Here is a 26,686-nt window from a genome sequence, read left to right as displayed (position 1 = left end):
ATGTAGGCGGAAAAACGCTTAGGTACCCTTAGATACAAACATAGATAGATAGATAGATAGATAGATAGATAGATAGATAGATAGATAGATAGATAGATAGATAGATAGATAGATAGATAGATAGATAGATAGATAGATAGATAGATAGATAGATAGATAGATAGATAGATAGATAGATAGATAGATAGATAGATAGATTCCAATACGTTGTGTTTCTATATTGATTCAATGCTAAACGTATTACCGTCGACAGTCATGATAATACGTTCTGCTGAGTTTTTTATCTCTGCAGTCACTACTTGCCCTTAGCTACGCTACTTCCAACCACATCTCCTTACCTTCCCATGTGCCACTCATCCATAAATGTTCCTTAAATGTCTCTTTTATTTCTTGCCATTTCATACCTCGAATAGTGAGCCTATGCCTTTCCCTGACCCAGTCGTTCTATTAGACTTCTCCCATACGAAATTGTTAATATCCCTTGGCTGCTCCACATCTCCTAGATGCGTCTCAATCAAGGTATACACGCTAAGAGCTTTTTCATTCAGCTTCATTTGAATTTCCTGCCATTTATCCTGTAAGAAATATTTTTTTACCATTTATTTTTTGGAACGTTTTTGTAGTATTTATCCTGTTTCCGACCACTCTGTACCTTATGTAGCAAATTGTAATGTCAGTACAAGTATTTATCCTTTCTCCCTTGTTTCTGAACTCCCTATGTGCTAATTCTACTGCTTGCTTGGATGTCATTACATGCAATAGCTCATCTACCTTCCTGAGTAACCGGAGCCCGCTTAAAGAAACTGCTGCCCGTGTCGCATATCGAAGTCCAACCGGTGCCCGCCGCTAGATACTCGCTATAGTATATCCTGTCCCACGCAAAGGCATCATCGCGGCCCACTCAGTGCACTTTCCGGTTGATGTCAATCACTAAAATTTATTGTTTTAGCTAGTCTCTAGGTCTCCCTGTTCAATGAAAGCACTGAACTTCATACCTCTGGCACCGTGCATGCTTCCATAAACATGTCTCCGGAAACGCTCTTCAATTCGCTCACCCCTTCATTTATTTTCTTCGCGATTCCTGCCCCATCCCCCCTTCTTCCGGTACGTCAATCTCTCTCGCGATTAACTACCACTAGATTACCTTCCTGTGCTGTGCCCCGCACGTGTTCCATGGCCTTCGATATCAACGACCCAAGTGGTTTGCCCGGAAGCGCGCTAATGTGAACTTACTCGTTTGCACCTGCTCTCTGTCTTTATTGACCAGGTCCACTCTATGCATGTTTGAATCGCTAGCAAAGACAAACCGACGCCGGTTCTCCTCCCCTTGGAAGCTGTACGTGAAACCGCGATGCGCTCTCCTCGACCCCTGTCCTAGCATCACCCTTCGCTGCCACTTCGTCATTGGTAGACCTATCATCATCATCACTGGCGTGTACGCCTCTGCTTTTCGGTGTAACTGTTTTGCATTCCTTCCCTCTTCATGCTTAGAAGCCAGTCCTGTTTGCGGCAGCCAACACTACTTGGCGTCCAACACTGCTTGGCGGAATGGCAGCCCCTAATTTCTTTTGTGCTTTGGCTATGTTCTCCTCTACCACCTTCTTCTGCTTTTACTCGCTCTTAAGTTTTACTAATCTGCCAACCTGATTTGCTAGCTTGTTCCTGTCTTGCTCTTGACGTTCAAGTCGCAACCTTAGAGCACACATTCCACTTGCGAAATTCGCCTTGTCTGCCTCGCCTACTGACTAAAGCCGCATTTTTTTCTCGAACGTGCAGGGACGATCGCACTCCGTACAACGCGTGTTAGGTCTCGTCCTTCCATCAACTATCTCGTACTAGCAGCATCGTATAAAAACGACACTACGCGTATAAAAAATTCCGTTACCTTCTTCTATTTAAGAAAAAAGGGAAAGCAAGTTAAAGTCATGAAAAAAGTATACTCGCTGAACCTAACGTCTCTAAGAAAAATATGTGCGATAAGGCAAGTGAAATACTGAACGCTTCGACACGCTGCTCAAGCTGCGCCAGAAAGAGAGCTGCGCTGAGACGGCACATCCGCTTCCTTCGGCGTCATTGAAGAGTGTGGGTGGCAACGCCACCTCTTGACAGAACTGGTTACTTCGCTTAGTTGGCTTGCCACGGCAATGCTTGGGAAGTTTGACATCCTCTTCAGTCAAGGCGCGGCACAGTGCTCAGCTCCGTGGAGTGGACGGAAAGCTTCGAGTCGAGGATCGTTTGAGCATGCAGGGTTAACTCCAAGTGAGCTGGCCTAGAAGGTGTCATATGTCATCAATTGTGATGCGAGCGCCACAGGTGGCCGCTTGCACGATGCAATTAAGCACCGGCGCTGCCATCTCGCGTTCATATCGCTGCTTAGTCACACCACGTGATGGAGCTTCACGGCCCCGCCTTCATACATTTTCTTCATAATTAAAAAATGCGCCGTTGTTACATCTCCTCTTGATCGGAAAAGTAATCAACTGTGGTCATAGTACGAACGCCCTAGTCAAAAGTACCACAATTCGCAAAATGTATGTAAGCTTCAAGTACTATTATTACAAATAAACACTTCTGTAAAAATGGTAGCTTGAAACACATATGCCAACAGCACTGGAGAGCAATTCAAACATTATGAATCATGAAGAAAGTAACTCCATCGCCCCAAACAATGGTGGAATTTGGTGATAAACATGCCTCCGGCCACCATTGCCTATGATCGCTCATCGACATATTTTGCTTTGTTTGTCGCACCGCAAGTTACGGAGGAAGATTTCCTCAATGGCTGCTTAACAGAACACCTCGCAACGTCAAATTGACGTTGACAAAATGCGTTTCTTATTGCGTTATTCACGTAACTATCATTCATCCGATCAACAAGCTGATATGGTGGCTATCTCAAAATACCAGCCTGAATTCGCACAATTGCAAGCACATTGCAGGGGTTTATGCGCACTACAGCTCTCTTTGTTAAGCGCTAACATCGCCGTATAGCTGTCAAAAACCACAAAAACTTGCCGTCAAAAACAGTGTACCGCTCCACGGCATGTTTCGTCATCTTGGTGAAAGCATAGAAACGCGTTTTGCAATGTTTCAGTTTCGCAGCCCGAATTAAAAAAAAAAAAAGAACGTTACATCTCCACAGCCACTCACACAGCAAACGTGGAGATGAATGGCGGCCGTGCAACCACCACGCGTGTCGAGAATATAACCGTATATTTCCGTATATTCACACTTTTATTAGTTTTTAATCTACAAGCGTTCCCTCTCTACAACAATTAAAGAGCACCGCCCCTTTTCCTCCTTTTCTTTTCTCCTTCTTCCCCTTTCGAACAACTTGCATTCGGTTTACTCGGCGCACTGGCTTATTCTCTTCCTTCTCCCCCATCGAGGTTGGAGGAGAGTGAGCCATGGGTAAATAAAAAAAAAATCAGGCAGAACTCATCTACGATCACTCTATAGGTGTGCGAATAGCCGAAACGCGTCACGTGTGAGGCATGTGCTGCAGCCGTGTTCCTCTCTCAGCACTTCTCTGCAGGCACGCTGCGCGGTTTCTGGCGGCGGTGACGCTGTGCCTCCGCGCACACCCAGTGACGTTATCAAAACGGCCCAAGTTGGCGTCAAAGAGCTTCACTGAACAGCGGAACATAACCAGTATGGCACATGCCCAACTGCCGTGGGTGCACATACCTAGTCGTACGCATCAAAGTTGACGTGGAAGAGGTCTATTGAAGAGCGCGGCATATACAAAGTGGCACATACCCGCGCGAACTGCCCACATTTTTAGACTGCGCTACTTTCTGGATCGGCCCACTTATTTTGGTGGTACAGCTGCTGAATACTGCTTCGGACAATGAAAATAATGCTATTCGCAATCGAGACATGCCAAGACGTTGATGCCCCGATAAAGGCAAGTCCCCTTGTCGAAACGCTGGCTACTGCGGCATTCCTTGTGCTAACACTGCTAAATAATTCAAGCACAAGCTTAATATAATCATGCGATGGTGAAACATGATCACGTCTGCCGAAAGCTTTTCACGCGCAAACGAAAACAGGAAAAGCAGACGTCACACGGGTCTGGGGCCTTGCACATCCCACGTCGTAAATGCATCCGGTAATCCACTCGAATCAACTCAGGTCGAATTTTAAAAGTGGGCAAACAGCAGAGGGTTCACGTAGAGGCTGTAGCGTTCCCGAGTCCCCGTATTCATTTCCTTTCTTCTTTCTTTATTTCTTTCTTTCTTTCTTTCTTTATTAAAAGGTTTCCGGCTGCGCATTGCTGTTGCTATGCACAGAGTGCATGGCTGAAACAGAATGAAGTGAGTTGTTAGTGCGTACCCAGTCATTTGCATCTTTGTTGCAGTGTTCAACCGGAACTTTTTGTTTCGGTTTTCGTTAAGGTTCAGCGAAAGCGGTTCAGTTTCTGTTCATCTCTGGAACAAAAAAAAATAAAGGTTCAAACAGATTTGAACCAGTTCAACTTCATCTGCATAACCAAAACATATTACAGACAAACCGCACACGATTACAACATTATTTTGCACGGAAACTCGGCACTGATGCTGAACCTCACTGGAAAAAAAGAATGAAAAAAAGATTTTCTGGAAATCCAACGCAAATGTGGGAATATATCTAAAGCAAAGCGTAATTAAGTGGTTTAATAACTACTATAGAAAAAATGCGATGTGTACCACACTGTTTAACATCGACTCAACGGAGTGGTGGTCTGAGGTGTATGCACACATACGTGTGAAAATATATTTAGGCATTCTGCCTTGCAACACATACCAATTCTGGAGGAATGGCCACAACAGGGCCCATACCCAGTGACCCAAACCATGTGGGCCAAGAATGGCTAATCAAAACATAAACAAATTTGAGAAAATCAGATATATGCGGTTTAAAACGTTAAAGAGGTCCGTGTGCTTTATAGATATATTAAGCCGACATTATAACTACAGGTCTTATGTAAGGGCGTGCGAATATCAAAAATTTCAAATACGAATAGAGTAATATTTGCTATTCGCTTGGTATGCAGAAGTGACTATTGGAAATTGTAGAATATTCCTTTCTGTTTGAATATGAGAAATAAGAACGGTTATTCGAGTCTTGTCGATGCAAGTGAGGGCAGCTTCGTGCGATTCTGCTGCAGGAGAGCCGCGGTTTTTGCTCAGTGGTATCACTTGAGCTATCGTACTGGGCATGTAATTTCTAGTCAATAATTTCCCGTCGCTCAACGAGCTTCGCTTATGGGTAGCATAATACAGACTTGTTTCCTCGATTTAAAAAAAATGAATTCTTGGGTTTTATGTGCCAAAAGCGCAATATGATTATAGGACGCGCCGTAGTGCGGTGCTCCGGATGGATTTTGGCCACCTCAGATTCCTTAACACGCAATAAATGAGCAGAACAGAAGCGTTTTTGCATTCCGTCCCTATTGGACCCGGTTGGGATCGAACCAGCCACCTCGAGGTCAGCAAGGCAGTGCCATTGGATTACCACGGTACGCCTACAAATACATTTACTGTTTTGCCATTCTCATCGTGTTTGTATACTGTACGTTGTCGTACCACATTTCTCTCCTTCAACGTGCACAGCTCACCACTTGCGTATCGCGTCGGGCTGTTTCCTTGTTTTGTTAGACACTGCCATGGTGCCCCATATAAGTGAAAGCACTTTTCTCATTTAAAGGCTCCTCGGTTGACCGGGCTACCAGCTGCAAACAGCATTACACAAATGTATTAAATAATGTAATTAAGCCTTTCTTTTTTAAACGAACCCCATGCAAACTGTTTCCTTCACTTTCTTTTTTAAAAATGAGACGATATTCGATATTCAATTCGATAAATTAATTATTCTAAAAAGCCCTTATGTCGTGATTAACTATTTTATTATGCACAACCGATGTGCTCTCATTTGCACTACTTTATCAGTATTTAATGTATAAGCTACCCGCCGTGGTTGCTCAGTGGCTATGGTGTTGGGCTGCTGTGCACGAGGTCGCGGGATCGAATCCCGGCCACGGCGGCCGCATTTCGATGGGGGCGAAATGCGAAAACACCCGTGTGCTTAGATTTAGGTGCACGTTAAAGAACCCCAGGTGGTCAAAATTTTCGGAGTCCTCCACTACGGCGTGCCTCATAATAAGAAAGTGGTTTTGGCACGTAAAACCCCAAATATTATTATTTAATGTATAAGCTGGGGCATTTCGTGGCACATACGCAGTCGCTGCAGGAATTGCATAGGCCAAATATAGAAAAGAAAAGAAAACCAAGGAAGCCGTTGAATATAAGCACATCTAACAGTGAAGCTGTCTTTGGCTAGGATCTGGCGGATCGCGTACGCACGCAGACCAACAATTTTTTCATGCGTGGGCGGAAACCGGAGAAATTGCAATACCGGGCCAACCCGCGGCGGACTATAGTAGCGGGCGTTAAGCACTCCCCATACGTAGGCCCATCCCGAAGACACTGAAACACCGAGCCGACCCGCGGCGGAGGTTCGGTTCGACATTAAAGGTTGAACGACTTGAAGGGGCAGCGGAAGACGACGAAGACAGAAGGCAGGAACACGCACGACAGCCCTGAAGTCACAACTAACTTTATACATAGGCATACAGAAACTTATGTACTACAACCCATAGCCGCGTGATCTCCCATCGATGGTGTCATTATAAGTGCGGAGGCAAAAACGCAAAACGCTGTAATCTGATTCTACAGTATGAGGCGGTTTAAAAATTCAAATTCACTTTCATTGAAATTTGATGATGGCCATCTTACAAAACGCGATCCTTTTCTCCTGATATAGTAGGCCTCAATAATCTGCTTCGTAGTCTGATAGCTTTGCGCGGAAAGTATTGTGGCGTCTTCATACATTGGAGTGCACCCATGCTTATAGCAAAGCCGCGCGACATATGAGTAGATGATGGTAGAAACATTTATTGCCAATGATATGAATGGTGGGGGCGAAGCCCCTTACATGGCACTTACTATGAGGGGGCACCCTTACAAAGTGAAGGAGAGCCCTTGGAGAGCAATCCTTCTTATAGCACTGGAGATGATCCAGCACTGGTCTTGAGCGGAAGTGCAAATCTGAAGAGTCTCCCAGTAAGACTCCGCCACGGCAGGTGATGGGGGATGAGGGAATGTGGGGCATGTAAGGAGCGTATGTAAGAAATCTCCTGGTTTGCCGCAAAGTTTGGATGTTGAGGGGAATTGGTCTGGGTATTGGGCATGCAGTAGTATAGGGTATGGAGCAGTCCGTGTTTGTCGTCGTCGCCAGTGTTCGGCCTGGTCTATGGTGAGGAATGGGGCGGGGGGTGTGTTTTCCCTTCGTTTGTCCCGGCAGTACGAGAGAATATCACAGAAGGAGAGCAGGCACTCCCCGGCCCGTAGAGGAGGCTCCGCTCCCACTGCCCAGAATGTGAGATCTCGGGCCAAGGAGTGAGCCTGCTCGTTGCCAGGGAGGCCGGCATGTGCTGGCGTCCAGATTAGGGCTGTGCGGCGCCGAGGCTGCCAGAAGCGTAGTGAGCGCGCAGCGGTGTGGGATATGTAGCCATTGGCTTAGTTGGGAATGGCGGATTTGGAGTCAGTGATAATTTTGGTGGCAGATGTAGATATGACAGCAAGTGTGATGGCTGCCTCTTCTGCCTCTGTGGTGTAATTGGTGATGATTGAGCTGGAGGTTAGAAGCTTTGCTTGATTGTCGGCTACCACCAGGAACATACGGGAGCCTGACGTATATTCCGCTGCGTCCACGTAGACCACCTCATGGTCCTCGCCTTACTGTTTGTGGAGGGCCCGAGTACTTGCTATTCTGCGGTTCCCGTCTCGCTCAGGGTTCATGTTCTTGGCGCCAGGGGGTAGGCATGTGAGTAGGCATTATCCGTTAACGAGCGCCTATGCTCAGAAAATCTCATGTTCAGACCTGTTTGGCCAATATAGACGTGACCACAGGAAAATGGAAGCTCGTAAACAACTCCCATTCTACAGTTCACATGCTGGGACGTGTGCTTAACAGTACAGCCTTTCCCAGCATGAGTGGAGGTGGCCTGCGCCAACTTGCTATCAATCTTACCGCAAATTTTGATCATCTTGTTAGGGGAAGAAAAAAGAACCTTTATATCAAACCTGCCTGCTACATTCCTGAGGTTGTGTGAAAGTAAATGTACATATGGAATTACAACTAGGTTTTCTTCTTGTCGGCAGGCTCTTGATTATTCCTTCTTGTGGGGGCTCCTAATTTTACACGCTTAACAAGCTTCTGTACCGTCATGCCGGTAGCGTCCTCCCGAAAATTTTTAAACCACCTCATAGTGTAGCATTGGAATACAGGATTTTGCGTTTTTGCCTGCTCACTGATAATGACGCTATCGATGGGAGAACACGTGGCTATGGGTTGTAGTGCATTAATTTGTGTATGCCATCGACTAAAGTTATTTGTGAGTCCAGCGCTGTCCTGCGTGTGCCTGGCTTCTGTATTCGTCGTCTTGCGCTGCCCCTTTAGATGCCCAACCAATACCAACTCACCCAAATGTCGATCCTTCGACATTAATGGGCCCATATACACAGCTTCGCTGGTCAACCTTCTTCACATGGTGGAAGGTCACTGAGTTTTTTTCATTAATAGTTATGTATGCTTTTGAAATTCTCAAAAGCCGACTTTATATACCGGGTGTTTCTGCCAACAATTAGATATTTTTTTAAATTGCCTGTGGGAGGTAGCACAATTCTAGTCCATGAGCTGGTCTAGTCAAAGAGGTGGACATTACTTGTAGAAAATTGAAATTCCTAATCGACTTATTAACACGTACTCTAATTCGGGTTTCGGCTATTTGCCTTATGACACATATTGCAATTCAGAAATTGTAGTCGGGGAGTTCGCAAGCCGGATACGCTTGGAACCGATTCTCAGGATGACACGAGTCTCCATATATTAATTCCCGAACTTTGTGGAGAAATGCACTGGCTTTGCAGCTACTTTTGTGCTTCAGTGCAAAAAATGACGGTTTGTGAATAAAGTAAGGGGAACTACCCTGCATATTTACTGCAAGTTTGACGGCGCATATCTCGTAAATGGTGTCATCCACACAATTCTTTTCATGTAGATATGCCGTGCAGTATCACCCGCTGGTAATTGTAAACGGGAGTGTGTGCCATAAGTTGAAGAGGTAAAATTAATTAGCGAATTTTGGCTACTTAGTCGATTATGCGTATCATTTTTTGTGCAAGTAATGTCCTCCTCTGCGAGTAGACCAGCTCATGAACTAGAATTGCGCCATCTGCCACAGGCGATTTCTTAGGAAAATTGAGAGAGTTTGCTGAAACACGCTGTATATATTATTAACAACTTTTGTTCTGGTTTAATAGTTCATTAATCAAAACGCAAGTGCTCTCGATGGCACTATTTTTTCGGCCAACATTCAGTTTCGGTCAGCTGCGGCACCGCACGAAGCTATAAAGAACTATGCCGCCTCACAAGGCCCTGATTCCAAGTTCACGTCTTTAATACACGGTAAGCGCCAGTGCTCGTATCAGATGACGAGAAAGAATTATATTTCTAGAACTGTATAGAAAGGCAATGAAGAACACGAGCAGCCATTGGAAAACTTATGACCAGAAGATTTGGATGCCAGCCTGCAGAATACGGACAAGCGGCCAAAGACTGCTTAAGGAGAGTCAAGACGGGCATGGCTCTGACAAATGCGAGGCTTATAGTATTTTCTTAAGGGAAGAGCTCTGGACTTGGCGACACAGATACATCTAGAAAATGCGTTTTGAGCTGCAACACCAGAAAACGAGCTGACGTCTTCCAGCTGTGGTGAGAGTTCACAGCCTTCATCTTGCATCGACGCAAGATTATACTAACGCTAATTGCAACCAACCACTCCGCAAGCTTCCTGTAATGGGCAAGGCCGCAGCAAAGAAATAAATTCCATGAATCTCTCCTGGGATACTATCCAGACGCCTTTGTCCACGCAACTTTAACTTGCCCTGTCTTCGTGGGCCGTCCATCTGCCCTTCCCTTCCAAAACCGTAACCACGTACCGAGAGAGGAGGTCTTGCCCGTTTACTGTACATAAACATTTTCAAGAATAAGCTGGGATAGTAAGCCAGCACAGCTTATCCCGTTGTTAAAGCACGCCTGAAAAACAATAAGTCATTTTTGTCAAACTTACTTCAGTTTGCATACCCGCGTGATCAAAAGAACCAGCTAGAAAACGCTAAATGCTATCTATTCAACGGTAACCAATTTCAAGTGTTAACAAGTGTAATATCGCGATGCCGGCCTCGCAACGCGTCATGTGGGAAAACGTACTAATGGTGCTACACTTGTAAAATCATGAGAAGCTCGTGCGAGTTTACAACTGAGATAACGCTGTTGAGCCGCAAGTGAAGGGAACGCATAGATGAAAAGCTTCAGAGAAAATGGGCGACATGAACCGAAAACAGTTATTTTTCTTCTCGGTTTTGCTCCGGGGTGAGTGAGTGAGTGACGAAACTTTGTTCTGAACGCCTGCAGAACGGTTAGCCTTCCCCTGTTAGGGAGGCGTTACCGTGACGCGGCCATGACGTCTTCGCGGCGTGTGGCGCCTCTACTTCGGCCGCGGCCGCACTATCCCCTTTGGTCGACCGCGCCTGCCCCTCCTTTGGGGTGGCAGCCTCCCTCCGGTTTCGCTCGGTCGTTGCCTTTCGAGGGCCGCCGAGAACTGCTGGACGGCCTGGGTTTGAACAACTTGGTCATAGCATCTCGTTGCGGCCTCGAGCCGCGGCGGGATCGTTGTTGGTGTTGCAGCTTCATGCGGATTTTTAGCACAGTCCCAAAGGATGTGAGCTGCAGTGGCTCTTTCCTTTCGGCACACACAACGCAGATCACTTTCATAAACACTTGGACACACGTGCCTCATCAGCACCGGGGTGAATAACGACCCCGTTTGAAGTTGTCGGTATAAAACCGCCTCCTTACGGGTCAAGCCCGGATGAGGTGGCGGCATAGTCCTTCGCTCTAGTCGGTACCATTTCACAATTTCATTGTAGGAAGTCATTTTGTCCTTGGTTTCCCACCACCACGACGGGTCGGCTGCAGTAGCAGCGGCACGGTTGGTTAGTCCTCGCGCCGCCGCGTTCGCCGTCTCGTTGTGGTTAGCGTTGCCACGATCCGACACACCACTGCCCATGTGGGCCGGAAACCACTTTATCACCACACACCGACTTTCACTCGCGAGATCGACCACACGCAACAACAACAAAAAAATATCCTAACCTTCCGCTTTAGCCCCGGTTTGCGCAATACTGACGGTTTTCTCTTGTTTTTGACTTTCGGTTCAGCTCTAGTTTGATACGTTGCTTTGTTGTGCATATTGTTTGTGCTATCTACCAAAAAACGAGCTGCCTTGACCACGATCAACTAGCAACACTTAACGCCTAATTAGGATCACCTAATAGTGGCGCTCCTTTTTTATTTTTTATTTTTTTTCATCTGTACCACTTTACACCCCTGTATATGTCAACCATGCTTACAGGCCGCCCTGAATATGCTTTAGTTATGCCAGTGTAGGTGATAGAAGTTCTCGCTGATTTCGCAGATTCTCGCAAATTATTTGTCCGTCATCGGTCACACGCTCTCAAAGCAGATCAACGAAAACTGTGCATGCACTTCTGTGCAAGCCGGAAGACGTAAACGGGGTCTCTTAATTAGAGCTTTATACGCCTTACCTAGTGTACCACTAGCTATGAGTCATTGTCAACCAACGAAATGGCCGGAGAGGAAATTGAAGAGGCGGAAAAGCTCGAGATATATCGTGATGCTAGAGTCAATTTCTTAGCTGCTGATCTCGCAGGCCATATTTTGTGCGGTAAATAACTTGAGTGAGTACGATGACTCATTCAAAACGTCACCTCCAAAGTTCTTAATTGGCCTCTGGCGGGTTCTCAATATTCTCGCTTATCGAACCCAGCCCCCCTCATCCTTTACATCCCACAATGCCTCGGAATCAGAGTCAACGAACGCAGATTACTGAGAATTACACCAGGCTTCACACAGCATTGATCTTGTCACGATGGTCGGTATTAAGAAATTGTCTCTCAGTAGAACAACAATGTTTCACGCAAAATTGTATTTATTTTGTCTCATAGCAAAAAAAAAAAAGAAACAGTTCAAGAACGTACGACTCTCCAGATTACAGACCTGAAATCAGTCTATCTGGATGTTTGTATGCAGGGACTCTTCTTGAATATATGGGCTGTCGGTTTTCATTTGGTGTCGTCCTACTTCGCGTCGGGATCGCATGCTGTGGCAGCGTTGTGAATTTCCGTGATTTGTTCTGGCTGTAGAAAAGAAGCAAAACCTTATGTAGCGATTACTGGGCTAACAAACATTCGTTCATTGTTTGTTTGCTTAATCTTCAGAAGTGTGGTAAATATTTCGTTTAGTATATCCAGACCTTCTATAAATACTAGATTAGTATTAATCTGAAACAACAGTAAATATTACCATACCGTGTGGGTGAAGCAGCGCACTGAACAGAACAAATTAGAGTGAACCAAAGGAAACACGACACTCATATCTTTGCATTCTCTCCGCTTTGTCCCATTCAGTGCGCTGCTTCATACACATGGTGTGGTGATTAGTAACCAGCTCGTCAAAGTTTCCACATCACTGGAAATATTAGGATGCTTCAGAGAAAAGGAAACCAATTCGATAATATAATTTCCTACGCAGCTGCCGAAAAAAATGTAAGGACACATAGTTTTTTTCGCTTTCTTTTTTACAATAGTTACTTTACTTTGTGATTTTTATGCCTTTTGAGGTATATAAAAAGTTGTGAAATAATTGTCTGGATAATTGTGATTATTTAAACGACCGCTCCTAAAAGACAAGTTTGACTTTGTTACGTCGTTGCATTAGGCATCTACAGGCATAATAAATGTCGAAAACATAAATGACGATTAGTACCGTACCTGCACCATAGCAATGGCAAAAATATTATTTCCCGGATGATTACACTTTTCATATTATTTATTTATCAACCATATGCACATTTCGCGTGGTTACTACATTCATCGACTTTGACGTAGTCCATTCTCAACACTGCCACACATCAATGTTCCGTCGCTGTGGTTCTGCCCGGGATGCCCTGCCAGTGGCTTTTATCTCTTAATTGAGAGTTTCATTCTGATGCGAAGGAAACATTTTAGCGTTGCTATTGCTAATGGTAATATTGTTCGTGTTATTTTGACGCACACATCTTCTGTCACAGTCTAACGTGCTCAGGGGGCTTAAAATCTACATTTGGGTTACTGGATATGTCGTAGCGTAATTTACTTTTGGCCAGCTGCAATGCCTTGTCATGTACCAAATGTTTAAGTCTCACGGATGTATAGCCGATGATCTTGAGCTTAGCAACAGAACGTCGTGTCCGCTGAGCCATCGCAGAGGGTGATCAGCAACGTGAAATATAATTTCTAGCCAATGAGTAGAATCTGTGTAACGAGAGTATGTGAAATGTGTACTTACTGTGAAGTATTGAGCCATGGCACCTTCCTGTCAAAGAAACAGGTTCACCAAAACTCAATAAATTTGTTAACGGGAACGACAGCGCTCATACGTTATTACATGAAATTGCGACGGTGCGCTGCATGCGCTCTGCGCGAAAAAATAAACGTCAAGTGCAGTGATACCTTTATGAACCAATATTTCAGCGTGCTGCATGACCTGGTAGCTTAGATTCTGTTCTCGACGTGTAATGTTTGTTTAAATTTGATTAAACGTCAATCTAACCACCGTTTGGGTGTTTGGGGTTAAATACGTGTCCTCCCAAGGGGGCGAACTGTCAAAACTATCGCCTACAATGTATCTAAGAGAGATAATTAATCAGGTCACCTTAACTTATTCTACAAGAAGAGCAACGTTGCCAAACTTTAAAAATTCGGCCTCCCTTTATTTCCGTTCTTCTAACGGCAGTAATTTTGTGAAATGAGTTTTGAGATCATGCGCAAGTGGGGGGGGGGGGGAATCCTTTGAAAGTCAAGGTTATCATTCACCAGACTGTAACACTAAGCTAGCAATAAAATTGAAGGGGGTTCAAAGGAGAAAAAGAACCGCTGCCGCAATCGTTCTGGTTCAGGAATCGAACACGTCACCACTGCTTTTCCAGGGCAGCCGTTCTACGCACTAAGCAAACCTTGAAGTTAGTACAAGCCAGCGCAAGGGTGAATGAATTGACAGCTGCAAGTGCAGGACCGCAGATTGGCGAAACGTACTCTCCGTTACCGACAAGTACTTCCTTAATTGTTGCCGTGAACAAGTAAATTGTTCGCCGAGAAGTACTGCCTAATCTTTAGCTGCTATACATCAGCAAAGAGTGACCGAGCTGCTCATTCCTCTGCTTTCTTTTCATAAACGTGTTTCCGTGCATTCAGTCCTATGTGGGTGAACCGCTGAAACTATTCTATAATCACATTTTCCGTAGTTTCCTACTCATGGGCAACTATTAGATTGAAGAGACTACTCACCAAATCGCCTCCTGCGCACAGATTCCGTATGACGCAGCTCCAGTCTGGGCAGCCGAGGTCCTGCTTGGCGTGGTTAAAACTTTGTTTTGTCTGTAACACGACATGATCTTTGTAGTAAAACGACCTGATCTTGAATATACAATGCAAAGATGAACATTTCGGCATAATGAAACATGTTTGAACATGAGCACGGTCCAATGTAGCAAATAAGAGATGTGCTATAAATAGTAAAGAGGGAGAGCAGAGCTTTTAAAGGGACGTGGGAGTCCACAGTAAGCAAAGGCGCCTTTATATAATATCGTTCTCCCGTAGACGAGACGGTACCTGCATCTGTGGCCTAAGTGAATTTGCGCAAATGCATACTTGAACGGGTGCGCGTCATTTTCACGTCACTTTGGTGCGTTGCGACGAAGAATAATTCAAATACGTTCACCCTTGTCCTGATGCGACGATGGTACAGCGAGGATATGGTGTCGTTACTTTCGCGAAAGAAATATACGGTAACGTTACCAGGGAAAAAGAAATGAGGTAAGTTCGCTTCCGACTTGTCCACGAGTAGCAGAAACTAACCGTAAAAAACAAAATTAATGGCCACATCGTATGTTTTTTTGCCCCCAATGCGTTCAAGAGTTATAACAAACTCAATCCAGCTCCATAAGCAAATCACGCTTCCCACGTTTTACCAAAAACTGCATGCACTTATAAAAAGTTCATATGGGATGAAAAATATTCTGCCAAAATTGAAGGGTATAGTCAACAAACCCTCCCAAATTAGGGTCAGCAAGTATAGGGCACCGATAAGGGTATCTGGCAGATGCATCAGCATGTGCAGTGTGTGGAATGAAACCAAAAACTTTTATCTTGATTTATCTTTTTGACTCCTCTTGCAGAATGCGTTTTCGAGTAGCCAGGTGCAGAGGGAATTTTAGTGTTCTGTCTTGTGCTTCGACGTTTGCCCCTTCTTCTTAAGTCACCTCAATAGGCAAGAATTAACGCATCTTACCGCTGCTGAAAGTATGCTGCGGATACATTGAAGTTCGCTCTTCAACTGCTCATCATCCTTTTCTGCGAAAAGAAAAAAATTCAGAGGGTCGTGAGACATGCAGGGCGACAGGGCTTGTGACGCCACGCACACTTGACTAATAGCTTTATTGGCTTTAAATTAACACAGTCTAGCTTTTGACACCTATTAGAGCACGTACAGTGCTGGCTGTGTATGCTTTATACTATATGCATATATGGTATGATTGTGGAAACGCTTCGTTCAGGTCAACATCATGGCAATCATCGACTTCACTATCACTCGTGACGGGTTCCCCTTATCGAAAAATATCCTTCATTGCCAAAGGCTTCGTGAGTTCTAGCTCTGTTCTACGTTTTGGCTGTGAGTGTTGTTCTGTGTTCGAGACATGCCATTTGAGAATAAACAGAGCGCAATAGAAAGAGAAGATATAAGTTAAAACGTGAATAGAGAACCATTCTAACATGAATCTGTGAAACTAAACACAAAGCTTCCGCGTCTGCATTTCCTCTGTAATAAGAATTTAATTCAAGGCTAGCAATGTACTATACTTTTTCCGCCTACCGTTGATATATAGTAGCGAAAGCATATTCAGGTATCTAAAGTATTATGCCATCGAACGGCCTATAGAGAAGTGGCCATGAATTTTTTCCGGACCTGAAATTCCGGTACATTAGCTTGTGATCAAGTCACTATATCTATTTTATGCTTGCAGATAGTGGTATTACTCGTTATCTGATAGCGTATGCACATTTCTTTAACGAGTAATACAAGCACCTAACCCATAAACTCACCGCAGAGCTCGAGGTGGTGAGCAAAGCTGACAGCGGTGACGGTGGCGAGCATGGCGCAGACCAGGAAAGCCTTCATAATTTCTCTGGGGCTCTTAACAATAGAAGATGCCAGAAAGTAACGAGCTCAACGAGTGGTGATATATGCCTCCTGAACGCTTCTTTTATACACGTAGGAGTGCGATTGCCTCAGCGGGGCTGCAATACAACCTGGATAGCAGCTACAAAAGCTACAGTCATAGACTCTTCACGCAAGAAAAGCATCAAATAGGGGTCCCTCAACCTTTTTGGTTACACGTGCCGACATTCACGAGCCACACTTGTCATTCGTGGTACTCTAAACGCTCTGAAGTCTATGATTGATGCAGGTGTGAACGAACATCCGCCACACCGGAAATCTGCCATCGCACGTGGAGAAAACAAGGATAGACCAATCGCTCTAGGCAGTAGAGGCGCGGATCTTCTTTTTTGGCTGAAGTGTTGGTTGCACGAAGTTTTGAAGGGAGCCCCATGAAATTGGATCTCGATCCGGGGCCATCGCCGCTAGTTGTCTGATGTGCGAAATTTGGTCGTTTGCTAAGTGCAATGTCATAGTCATTCGCAATTGATGATTTCCACACTCGGCCTTGTTCATCGCATAGTTTATTTCCCTTGACCATCTCGTTTTGTTGCTTATTGACTGGCGCTTCTCATAAGCTCATTTCGGCGTGACAGCATGCACTCCTAGCCCCGCTGACCTACGTTGCGCAACTCCTTTTGTGCGTCACTCGGATTCGTATGAAGCACTTACTTACTTCCAAAGATTGACTGCTCTGTCTGCGATCACTGAGCTCGTTGTGGTTGCGGACAAGTGCCGCAGGTAAAGGCGGACATTGCGTAATTCGTCCTTCCGGCTAGACTTCTAAACTTTTTCACCTCGTTTGCGCCAGAAATGCGCCAGGAATGAGCCGCCCCTCATGCTCACTTGTTATGGCGCTTTGCGGCTGAACACGAGGTCATGGGTTCGATTCCCAGTCGCAGCGGCCGCATTCTACTGCTGGCTGAATGAAAGACCGTTTGTTCACTTCGTTTTAAGCGCGTGTTAAAGAGCCTCAGGCTGTCAAAATTCATCCAGAACCCCCTATATATTCCGGTGTCTTCTGTACCCAAAATTTTGCTCTGCCGCGTTGAACTGCATAAATTGAATTCATCCACCCAAAATGATGGGTCCAGAAAGTAATTTGTAGTCACCCATTTCGCGCCATTTTCATGCTATTCAATGAATCTAGGTTCCACAATCTAGATTTCCGTTGGCCAGATCTGCCGTTAGTGTATCTGCCCAGAGAGGAGCCGCAAGTTCAGTACTAGAGCAGCTCGCTGGTTTTTCGTCCCGCTATAGAACTTCTACTAAGTGCGCTGAAACGACCTTGCTGCTAATAATTACCAAATCTGGTGCTAAGGAATATTTCAATTGAATTATTCGATGAGGAAGATGGCGCATCCAAAATAATTTGTATTGAACGAAATTAAAATACGGAAGCCTTCTGCTACATGGATGCCCACATCATGGAGAAATGCCAAAACACGACGAGGAGTGAACCGACCAACGCATGCTTTTCGCAGTCTTGAGCAACCTAGGCGGAACATTATGCGGCATTTTTGCACGGTCAATTCATAGGCAGCTGCGTCGTTAGGACTGGGAAAACAAATTGCGGCTATTATTTTCACGGTTGTCTAGTTCACCGCATCCCATGAGTTCCAATTCATGCCAAGAATGGAGCTCATTCTTGGCATGAATAGTTTGGTAATCACTACAAATGTGATATAGTTAACGCCGATATTTCCAATAGCTTTGCGTTACAGACAGCCTAAGGAAATCAAGGAGGGAGCCCTGGAACAAGGTTACATTGATTGTAGCTAAAAGTTTTAGGAAATTGTATCATAGGCTGTGTCTCAATATTTCTTTACCACACGAACGATGATCCTGCACTGCAAAATTTTGAGTCGCCTGGGCTCTCTGATTCCAAAGCGTTCAAGGACTCCAAATGAATAAACATTCTTTAAAATACTGAATGCATTAATAAAAGAGAGCTGTATTTCTGCGACGAGGCTTCGTAATACTTTTCCCGAATAGTTTAAGGTTTTCAGAAGCAACGTCTTATGTGCAAGAAAGTCCCCAGTAAATACACATGAACAAGCTTCTTTTGCTCATTTTGCCTTTATCTCATTCAGGCCGCCAAAACATCGGCTTCACTGTACACTGTAAGCATATAAACATTCTCAATAAAAAAGTCCAGATTGTAGCGAGAAATTGGACCTACATTCACAATTTTTTCCAGGCTCTTTCTTCAGACAGCGTTCTAATTGTTCCTCCCCTCTCCCACCCCGCAATATAAATCTAGAATAGCAATGAGAAATACCTTTCTCGCAACGTTCACATGCACTTCAAATCAATCTGTCCACGGATTAAGCGGATCCGAGTGTGTTATCTGAGCAGATAAGAGTGCATGTCCTGCTCATTCTTACCAACAGCAGTTTATTATGCGGCACGCTGGTGTCTATCGATTACGTGCTATAGGTTCAAGCTCTTGCACATCAGCAAATTTCCTTTTTTGTTATACAATAATGAAAAAATGCATTAATTAGGTTTGGGCGAATCACTATCATCATCAGCCTATTTTATGTCCACTGCAGGACGAAGGCCTCCCCCTGCGACCCCCAAATGCCCCTGTCCTGCGCCAACCGATTCCAACTAGCGCTAATATTCGAATACAAATTTAGTTCTGTACACTAGCTACTCCTACTCGTATTCGAGGAAATTTTCGGTATTTTCGAATATTCTAAACAAAGCAAATATTTCTGAACAAGCTAATACTAATGTATAGCTTTGTTCTCTGTCTCTTAAGAAAGTATCGCACGCTATCTGAAGTGAGACAAAAACAAGTTTTCAAAGCTATGCAGATGCATAACGGGCAATGCAACCTTTGTTTTCAGATTTGCGACGGAAGCATGCATGGAAATTTGTGATTTTTGCCTGTATTGCTAATTCAGTGTTTTGTCTCATTGTATGATTCAGCGTAAAATATAAATGTGGCACATTTATCTTTTCCGCTACAACCTGTCATGCTTTCCTTGCAACGGGCTATTTGACATGTCTGTGCAGCACACAGGTCCTTTACGCAGCTTCTTTTTTTAAAACTTCCGACATATTTCCGGCAGCCATTTATTTAGCGTTTTTAGAAAGCCAGTCATACAGCAGCCATTCGGTGGCTCATTTGATCAGCAACCATCATTTGACCACCCTGGAGGACCAAATTAGTTGCGTGACAAATGTTCTCCGCAAAATCGCAGACACAAAGTGGGGTGGAACAACTGAATCCCTGCTTGATGCCCATTCAGCACTTGTCCGTCAGAGAATCGCTTACTCCGCCCCTGTATTGCACAAGTTATCTGCGACGTCCCTCCACCGGCTACAGCTGATGCAGGCTCGAAGGCTCGGAGTTCAAGATTGTGCCTAGGAGTTTCGCAAGCTACGTCCAGTCACTTCACTATTGCAGAAGCGCGGGAACCCCCTTTCACCCTAACTTGCAGCCTGGAAACATGCCGACATCTCTTCAGAACTTCTACCCAGCATTCTGCGCACCCACTTATCTCTCTGATAGAGAATGGTCGGGGTGCGCTGATACGCGTCAGGTTTCAGGAGCATAAAGCACGACTTCAGCGATCAGTGTTTTGGCCCTCGGACCTCTGCTACCCACCATGGCTTCTGTAGGCGCCGAAAATAGAAACGTCAATCGAAGGGCTTAAAAATAAAGGTGACGTTTCCACATTTGAAGCGAAACAATTATCATGCACCGTAGATCCCGGCGTTGACATGCCGACAACGTGAGCGGGGGTCGCGCTGTTCCTTTCTCGGTGTTTTTTTACTGCGAAGCAGTCTTTCGCTGGTTCTTGGCAGTTTGCTTTTAGTGTAGGTTGCTGTCTCGCCTCGCATTAATAAAAAAACGAAGTTGCAGTGACGTTTCACGTCGTGAACGTCGGTGACACGCAAGCGTATACGTGCTATAGTGCACACGAAGCTCCCGGGCGTCGGTGCGCCTAGACGCCCACACTGTCCGCATCGCAGATCGTATTCAATACAGGGCTCGCACGGCCGTGCCATACGCAGCAGCCGCCGGAGTAGAGCACCTCCCGTGGGAAGGCGGCACGCTTCCGCGTCATCCGTTAGCGATCGCAGTGTTATTGTTAGAGGAACACGAGTTGAACTACAGTTGGCTTTTCTCTTTTTCATTCTCTATTTCACCATCCTATTTGTTCTCTATGTGTCCCAGCGTGTGCGGTTTACTGTTTACCTGGTAATAGTAGCGAGCTGGCCTAATGGCCGTAGTGGCAGCTTCAACAGAAACGGCGGTTTTGAGGTGCCCCTGAAACAGCGTTGCGGCCGCAGTGCCCAACGGGCATGGCCGAATACACAAGTGCTAGCGTCACTGCCGGGGTGGCCGTGCAATTAGCAGCATATACCCATCGTCTATCCCCTTTCTCGTTCATAACGCAACTAGTGATCCGTAACTATGTTCTGGAGGGGTGAGCCGATTGAAAAGTATTTACTTCGAAGAATCACGTGTGTATTCATCAGGCGTGCTCATCCTAGATACTTGAACCGCGTCGTGCAGAACCAGTAACCATACTCTTTTTGGTTAAGGCTTGATTCGGGTTCAAGCACTTTATAAGAATATTGGTTGGGCTTCGGCTTCGGATCTGGCTAGAATTCGGGCACGGTTTTCAGTTTGGTTCGACACCCATCTTACCCGTTCCTCTTAAATTCCCTTGCCTTCAAGACTGTCGACTGTATTGTCATGCAACGCTTGCCTTGTCCGATCTTTTGTCTTATTAACAAAAAAAATTGTATTGCTTCATGTCAACTCAAATATCCTGTATTTACAACATGGCCAAGCAATCCTTGTCTTACCATTTTGGCCTTAGCCGTGCCACTCGAAATGTCGATCAGTACTCGTATTCTTTCTTCTTTTTTTGACACTGCGACCGCATTTAGGTGCTCGAATTTGGGTTGGCCTTTGCCGTACAATGGTCCATCCCTCCAATAATTTATGTTAACAGCGACCGTCATCGTCATTGACGTAATTCTATTGTCGTCAAGGCGCCTCCAGTTCCCCAGAAAGGAATCGAGACGCGCAACGGACAGGACGAATCGAAGACGGCAGAGACAGCGCTGACTAACAATGGGAGCTTATTACATATCATCTGCAATATAGGTATACAAAAGAAAGTCTGCGCACAGATCACGTGGCCGCCGACCACAACTGATATGCGGCCGAAAAGGCCATACTTAACACCCTCGTGTACCACTCGTGTACTACTGTTTTTAGGGGCTTCCTGGACATAGTCAACATGCTCATGCAGCTTCTTGCCAGAAAACCTTCCAGTTAAACCTGGAAAATAAACCTACTTACCCTCATTATAAGAACGCGCAAGATGGCACTGGGCCTTCCAGACAGCACTAGCACGAAACTTCTGCTACAACTGGACTTCCACAACACGCTCGAAGAATTGATAGCGCCACATCAAATCTTCCTCAGCTTCACCATCGCTATAGAGCGAAGAAAAACTTTTTCCATCACCGTGACTACACTTCCCTCGCTACAGACAACGCAAGTGTCTGCAGAACGGCTTATACATGTGACGGCATTTTAACATACACAGTAGTGCCTCTAAGCTCACGTCTTTTTTGCGTAATCAAACAATCCATTTCAAATGACACTTGGATAACACTTGCAATGATCAGCTCATCTAGGCATTTATTTAGAGGAACAATTACACCTAAAATAATTCAGACTGACTAATATGTAATAGCATATACTGACATATGATATCCCTCTCCACACGGTATTGACGCCGCAGTTTTGTTGCAAATAGCTTTCTTTTCTTAGGAAGAACACATCCAAATATGAACTGTTTTTATCGGCCCATAATGAGCTTTCGCGCGAAATTGGGGACAGTTTTTAGGAGTATAGATTGTCTCTCCTCGGGACGTTTATGATTCGTTTCCTCTGTGTATAGTTATTTGCGGAAAAAAAAATGCGCTCTCCAACATCACGCTCCATTCGGGTCATACTCACTGTGGTCGCTGATGTCTCTAATTTGTCTACGTTTGTTCCTAGCTTCCAACCTTTTAAAAAAATTATTCTTTCGCTCCATCTCGCTTTCACCGTTTTCATATTTCCCTCCCTCGTCTTCGTCCTATGCGCAAGCACAAACTTGTTTACTGCTATTTTCCCCATGCTAAATGGATGAGTAAAATTACTTAAATCTTGTCTTCATTTCGACATCTTAAAGTTTGAAAAAAGAAACTTATCCTCTGCATCTTGCTCTGTATTCTTTGTTTTCCTTTCTTTTCTTTCTTGTCGTCCACGTAGTTCTTCCATCGGAGGTTCATGATCAGAGGCCGACGTTATGATGCCCCGTTTTCGCTAATTACGCATCATAATCTTAGAGTTCATGACTCCTTTGATACACTTCATCCAATATCAACAGCAATGAATGTGAGGGCATCAACCTCCAATCTTGCAAGTAGTGGAAGTGTCAAGCGCTCTTTGTAAGCAACCAGTGAACTAAAATCAGAGGAATCATCCCAAATAAGTGAATGCAATAAGATGTAATGCGTTTTCTGTCAGTTCCTCATGGGGAAAAGATTGGTATCGGTTCTTCCCCATTGAACGCCATGTTTCGCAGGTTTTTTTATTATTATTCTTTAAAGATCTCTCTTCAGGAACACAATGTGTTCAATAGAGGTATTCGAATAATGAAATTTTTTAACGCAGTCGAAAAAGTCTATGCGAAAAAAAGTTAACATCGAATATGCAACGAACTACTAAATATATTCGTCAAGGCAAAGTTGCTCCAACGCCGTGCCAATGAATCACGCCATGAACTTCCGGCACGTGTTGGCTGTTCAGCGAGGACTATTCAACCTAAAATTTCGCAGAAAGTAAATGACATGCTATGCATAAATGGTTCTCGTTGGCACTTGGATTCCAAGTAGTGATCGTAAATGCATCGTGTTTGTGTTCGTCATTGCGCCGCGTATAAAAACTTTTCACACCTTTTGCTTCGTGCTTTTCAACTCCTGTCAACGCACACGTGCGGGTCAAGTAAACAGGGCAGCTTTGTATCACGAAAACGGCAGGGTATAACCTGCGACTGCTTTTCCTGCCAGTGAATTATAGATAATGGCTTCCGCACCACTTTAAGAGGAAACTTTACCTTGAGAGCTCCTATTTAAACACACAGGACTGCAGAAACTCTTTTTTTTTTCGCCTTCATTTAACCATGTTTGATGAGGTTTGCTGCATTTAAAAGAAGAAAGCTTGCAATTCAACGACAGATGAACGGATGTTTTATTACTATTATTATGTGGCGAAACTATACAGCGATTACCAGAAATGAAATATTTAAAAACGTGAAACAAGTTTACAACTGTAACTCCGTTTAAAGGACAATATCACGCTTCTGTAAACTCATCTTTTGGGGTACTTGAAGCGGACGACACCACCTATACAATCCGGCACTGTGAATGAAACCATCAATTCCTCATTATAGAACATTCGCAGTGTCCATAGCAATATTGTAACGAATGCACGTATACTCTTAATAATTATATCATATTTGTCCGCTTCGGACTTCCTACTTTCTAACATACAGAGTTTACAGTCTTGGAGCCGCATAATGAAGTTGTAAACTCTGTATATGTATATATATATATATATATATATATATATATATATATAGTCTTTTCTGGCTTGCCAATTTTTTCTTGTGCTAGGAGTGGATTTTTGAGTATGGTACAAGGGTAATTCAACTAACACAGCCGAAATAATTTTTCTCTTCCGTGTCCCATTAAAGCGACATTTTTCATACTCTTGCTGCGGTTGCATGATGGCAAAACGCCGCACTCCTACAACTGATAGAAATCGTGCAACAATATACATACCTGTGTTTCTGCGAACACGTTCAAAGTTTCTTAAAGATTGCCTGTTGCAGGTAGCACATTTCTTGCGCATAAGCTAGCGTAGTCGAAGTGGCGATCATTACATGAACAAAAAAATTAAATGCATGCTCGGCTAATTCACAAGAATTAACTAATAAAGTTTTGAACTAATTACCTTGTGACATACATTGCGATTTACGAATTCTAGCTGGGGAGATGACAAGGTGGATCTGATTGGAACGAATTCTCAGGATGACACCAGTTTCGATATATTATTTCCCGAACTTTGCGGAGAAATGCATCAACGCTCCAGTTACTTTTGTGCTTCAATGCACAAAGCGACGTTTTGTTAAGAAAGTAAGCGGAACAACAGCGCATTTTTACCGCAAGCTTGACGGCGCGTATCGCGTAAATGATGTCGTCCACGCAATTTTTTTTCCAGTGGATGTGTCTTGCAGTCTCTCGCTGCCTCTCACGATCTCCCGAACTTCGAGGCAGTCGCGCCCCACTTGGCTCCGTTTGCAAACGTGCCGCACGAGACAGATTGTCCGCGCCAGCCAGCATATCGCAAAATGAAAACACATATAGAGCTGAGCTCTGTATGTATATATATTATACATATATATATATATAATGTATTATATAATATTATATATATATATATATATATATATATATATATATATATATATATATATATATATGCAGTCGTTACAATCTGTAGCAAATAGCCGCTAATCTTATTAACAAAGCTGTAAGATGAAAAAAAAGAAGGGTCTTCCGTAGTCGATACATTTGTCTGCGGTTTATTTATTTATTAGGGATACTATTGGTCTGGTCAGAACCAAAATAGTAGTGGAGTAATAAAAAAAAAGGTCAGCAATGACATTGAAGCTATCTATTGACAGCAGCTCCTGGGAGTCGCGCGAGTGATAAAGTAATTTAGTTATGGGGTTTTACGCGTCAAAATTACTTTCTGATTATGAGGCACGGCGTAGTGAGGGAATCGGGAAATTTAGACCTCCTGGGGTTCTTGAACGTGCACCTAAATGAAAATACACGGGTGTTTTCGAATTTAGCCCCCATTTAAATGCGGCCGCCAGGATTCGATCCCGCAACCTCGTGCTTAGCAGCCCGACACCATAACCACTAAGCAACCATGGGGGGTAGCTAAAGCTAGTTAACCCGTTGAGGAAATCGTGCGTCGTTATGATTCGGCGACTGCTGTTCTTTCTCTTGAGGAATAATAAATCAATATTATCTTTGCTGATGATGTTTGCATGCGTACTGCATTCACGAGCTGGTTAGGTTAGAGAACACTGTGCTTTCCTATTGTTCCTTGTTAGACATTGCAAGTCGCGTGGAGCTTCCTGAGGTGCGGAAACCAACTAGAGAAGCACTGCGCACGCGCAAAAAGCACTGCCAGCGCTGTTTCCTCTGCGTGGTCTGCTACAGATCCGGGTGCTCTTTAGTTTAGGAAGCGAAAATGACTCAGTGTCGCCAAAAAAACAGCCTGCTTGTGTGTTCGCCTTTATCGGATATTCATCTGCGATGTGCGATGTTCGCGGTTGGTAACTGAGTAGTGAGCAGCTGAGCAGATTTTGCTGAGAAAGAGCGAATTTACGTTCGCAGTAACCTGTACGAAGGTGCATACGTCGGCGGTTAGCGAACCGCATACTCCAGTGTTCCGCAAAGTTTTAATTCTTCCCCCTTTGCAGTGTACAAATTCATCTAGAGCAGGAAATTCTCATAGACAATTGACATATGGCTTCTAGCTTTTGGATGCTAGTATTCCATCAACAGGCATTCTGCAGAAGTAGGAAGGCAGGGAGTATAAAACGGTTAACAATGCAATCCGTAAGGGCCTCATTTACAGTCACATGGATCAAGATAATTTAGCTGTAAGAAACTGATAACAAATGCTTTCAGACGGCTGTTAAGAAAGCGGCTTTACCAAACCCATTACATTAATATAGCATCAGGTAAAATTAGAATATAGCTTGCTAAATTTGTGGGCCATATCTTTAGCACAAATCCTACAACGAAATAGGAGAGTTCACCAACACGAATTTAAAGCGCTGTTTGGCGGAAACAGTGCTTAAAATTGTTCCAGCGGTTGCGTTGCATGTAATCATATGACTCATTACCTCCATTTATTTTCTAGACTAAAGCCCCAGCACGGACAAAACAATCCTCTGAATCGCTGACTCGCTTGTGTCAGTGTATGGCCAATGTGCTGGCTTCATCCTTTTAACCGGTCTTGCTTAGTTACAATCTTTTGCCTAATTAAACACTGTAATGAAGGATACGCGCCTAGTGTTTTCGGTAGCAGTTTGAAGACGATGACGACGACGACCCGTGCGGTAATTGCAAACGAGCT

At 44.4% G+C, this 26,686-nt stretch overlaps 2 protein-coding genes across 2 annotated transcripts in view; one reads left to right on the top strand and one right to left on the bottom strand.

Moving 5' to 3' along the window:
- Window positions 1-26,686, top strand: part of LOC135906084 (sulfotransferase 1B1-like) — a 456,107-nt gene that overhangs the window by 258,006 nt on the left and 171,415 nt on the right. The gene's annotated exons all lie outside the window — the stretch shown is intronic.
- LOC135905382 (antimicrobial peptide microplusin-like) lies at window positions 12,098-16,447 on the bottom strand. Its single transcript, XM_065436397.1, has 5 exons — window positions 16,326-16,447; window positions 15,514-15,575; window positions 14,511-14,600; window positions 13,513-13,539; window positions 12,098-12,323 (listed from the first exon to the last, which is right to left on the bottom strand). The coding sequence occupies exons 1-5, from the start codon at window positions 16,399-16,401 to the stop codon at window positions 12,264-12,266; spliced, it is 315 nt and encodes a 104-aa protein (XP_065292469.1). The 5' UTR covers window positions 16,402-16,447; the 3' UTR covers window positions 12,098-12,263.

Source organism: Dermacentor albipictus, chromosome 1 (genome assembly GCF_038994185.2).
Source record: "Dermacentor albipictus isolate Rhodes 1998 colony chromosome 1, USDA_Dalb.pri_finalv2, whole genome shotgun sequence".
In the NCBI taxonomy this organism is placed as follows: Eukaryota; Metazoa; Arthropoda; class Arachnida; order Ixodida; family Ixodidae; genus Dermacentor; species Dermacentor albipictus.
Note: the sequence above shows the minus strand (reverse complement) of the source record. Positions and strands in the feature narration are given on the sequence as shown.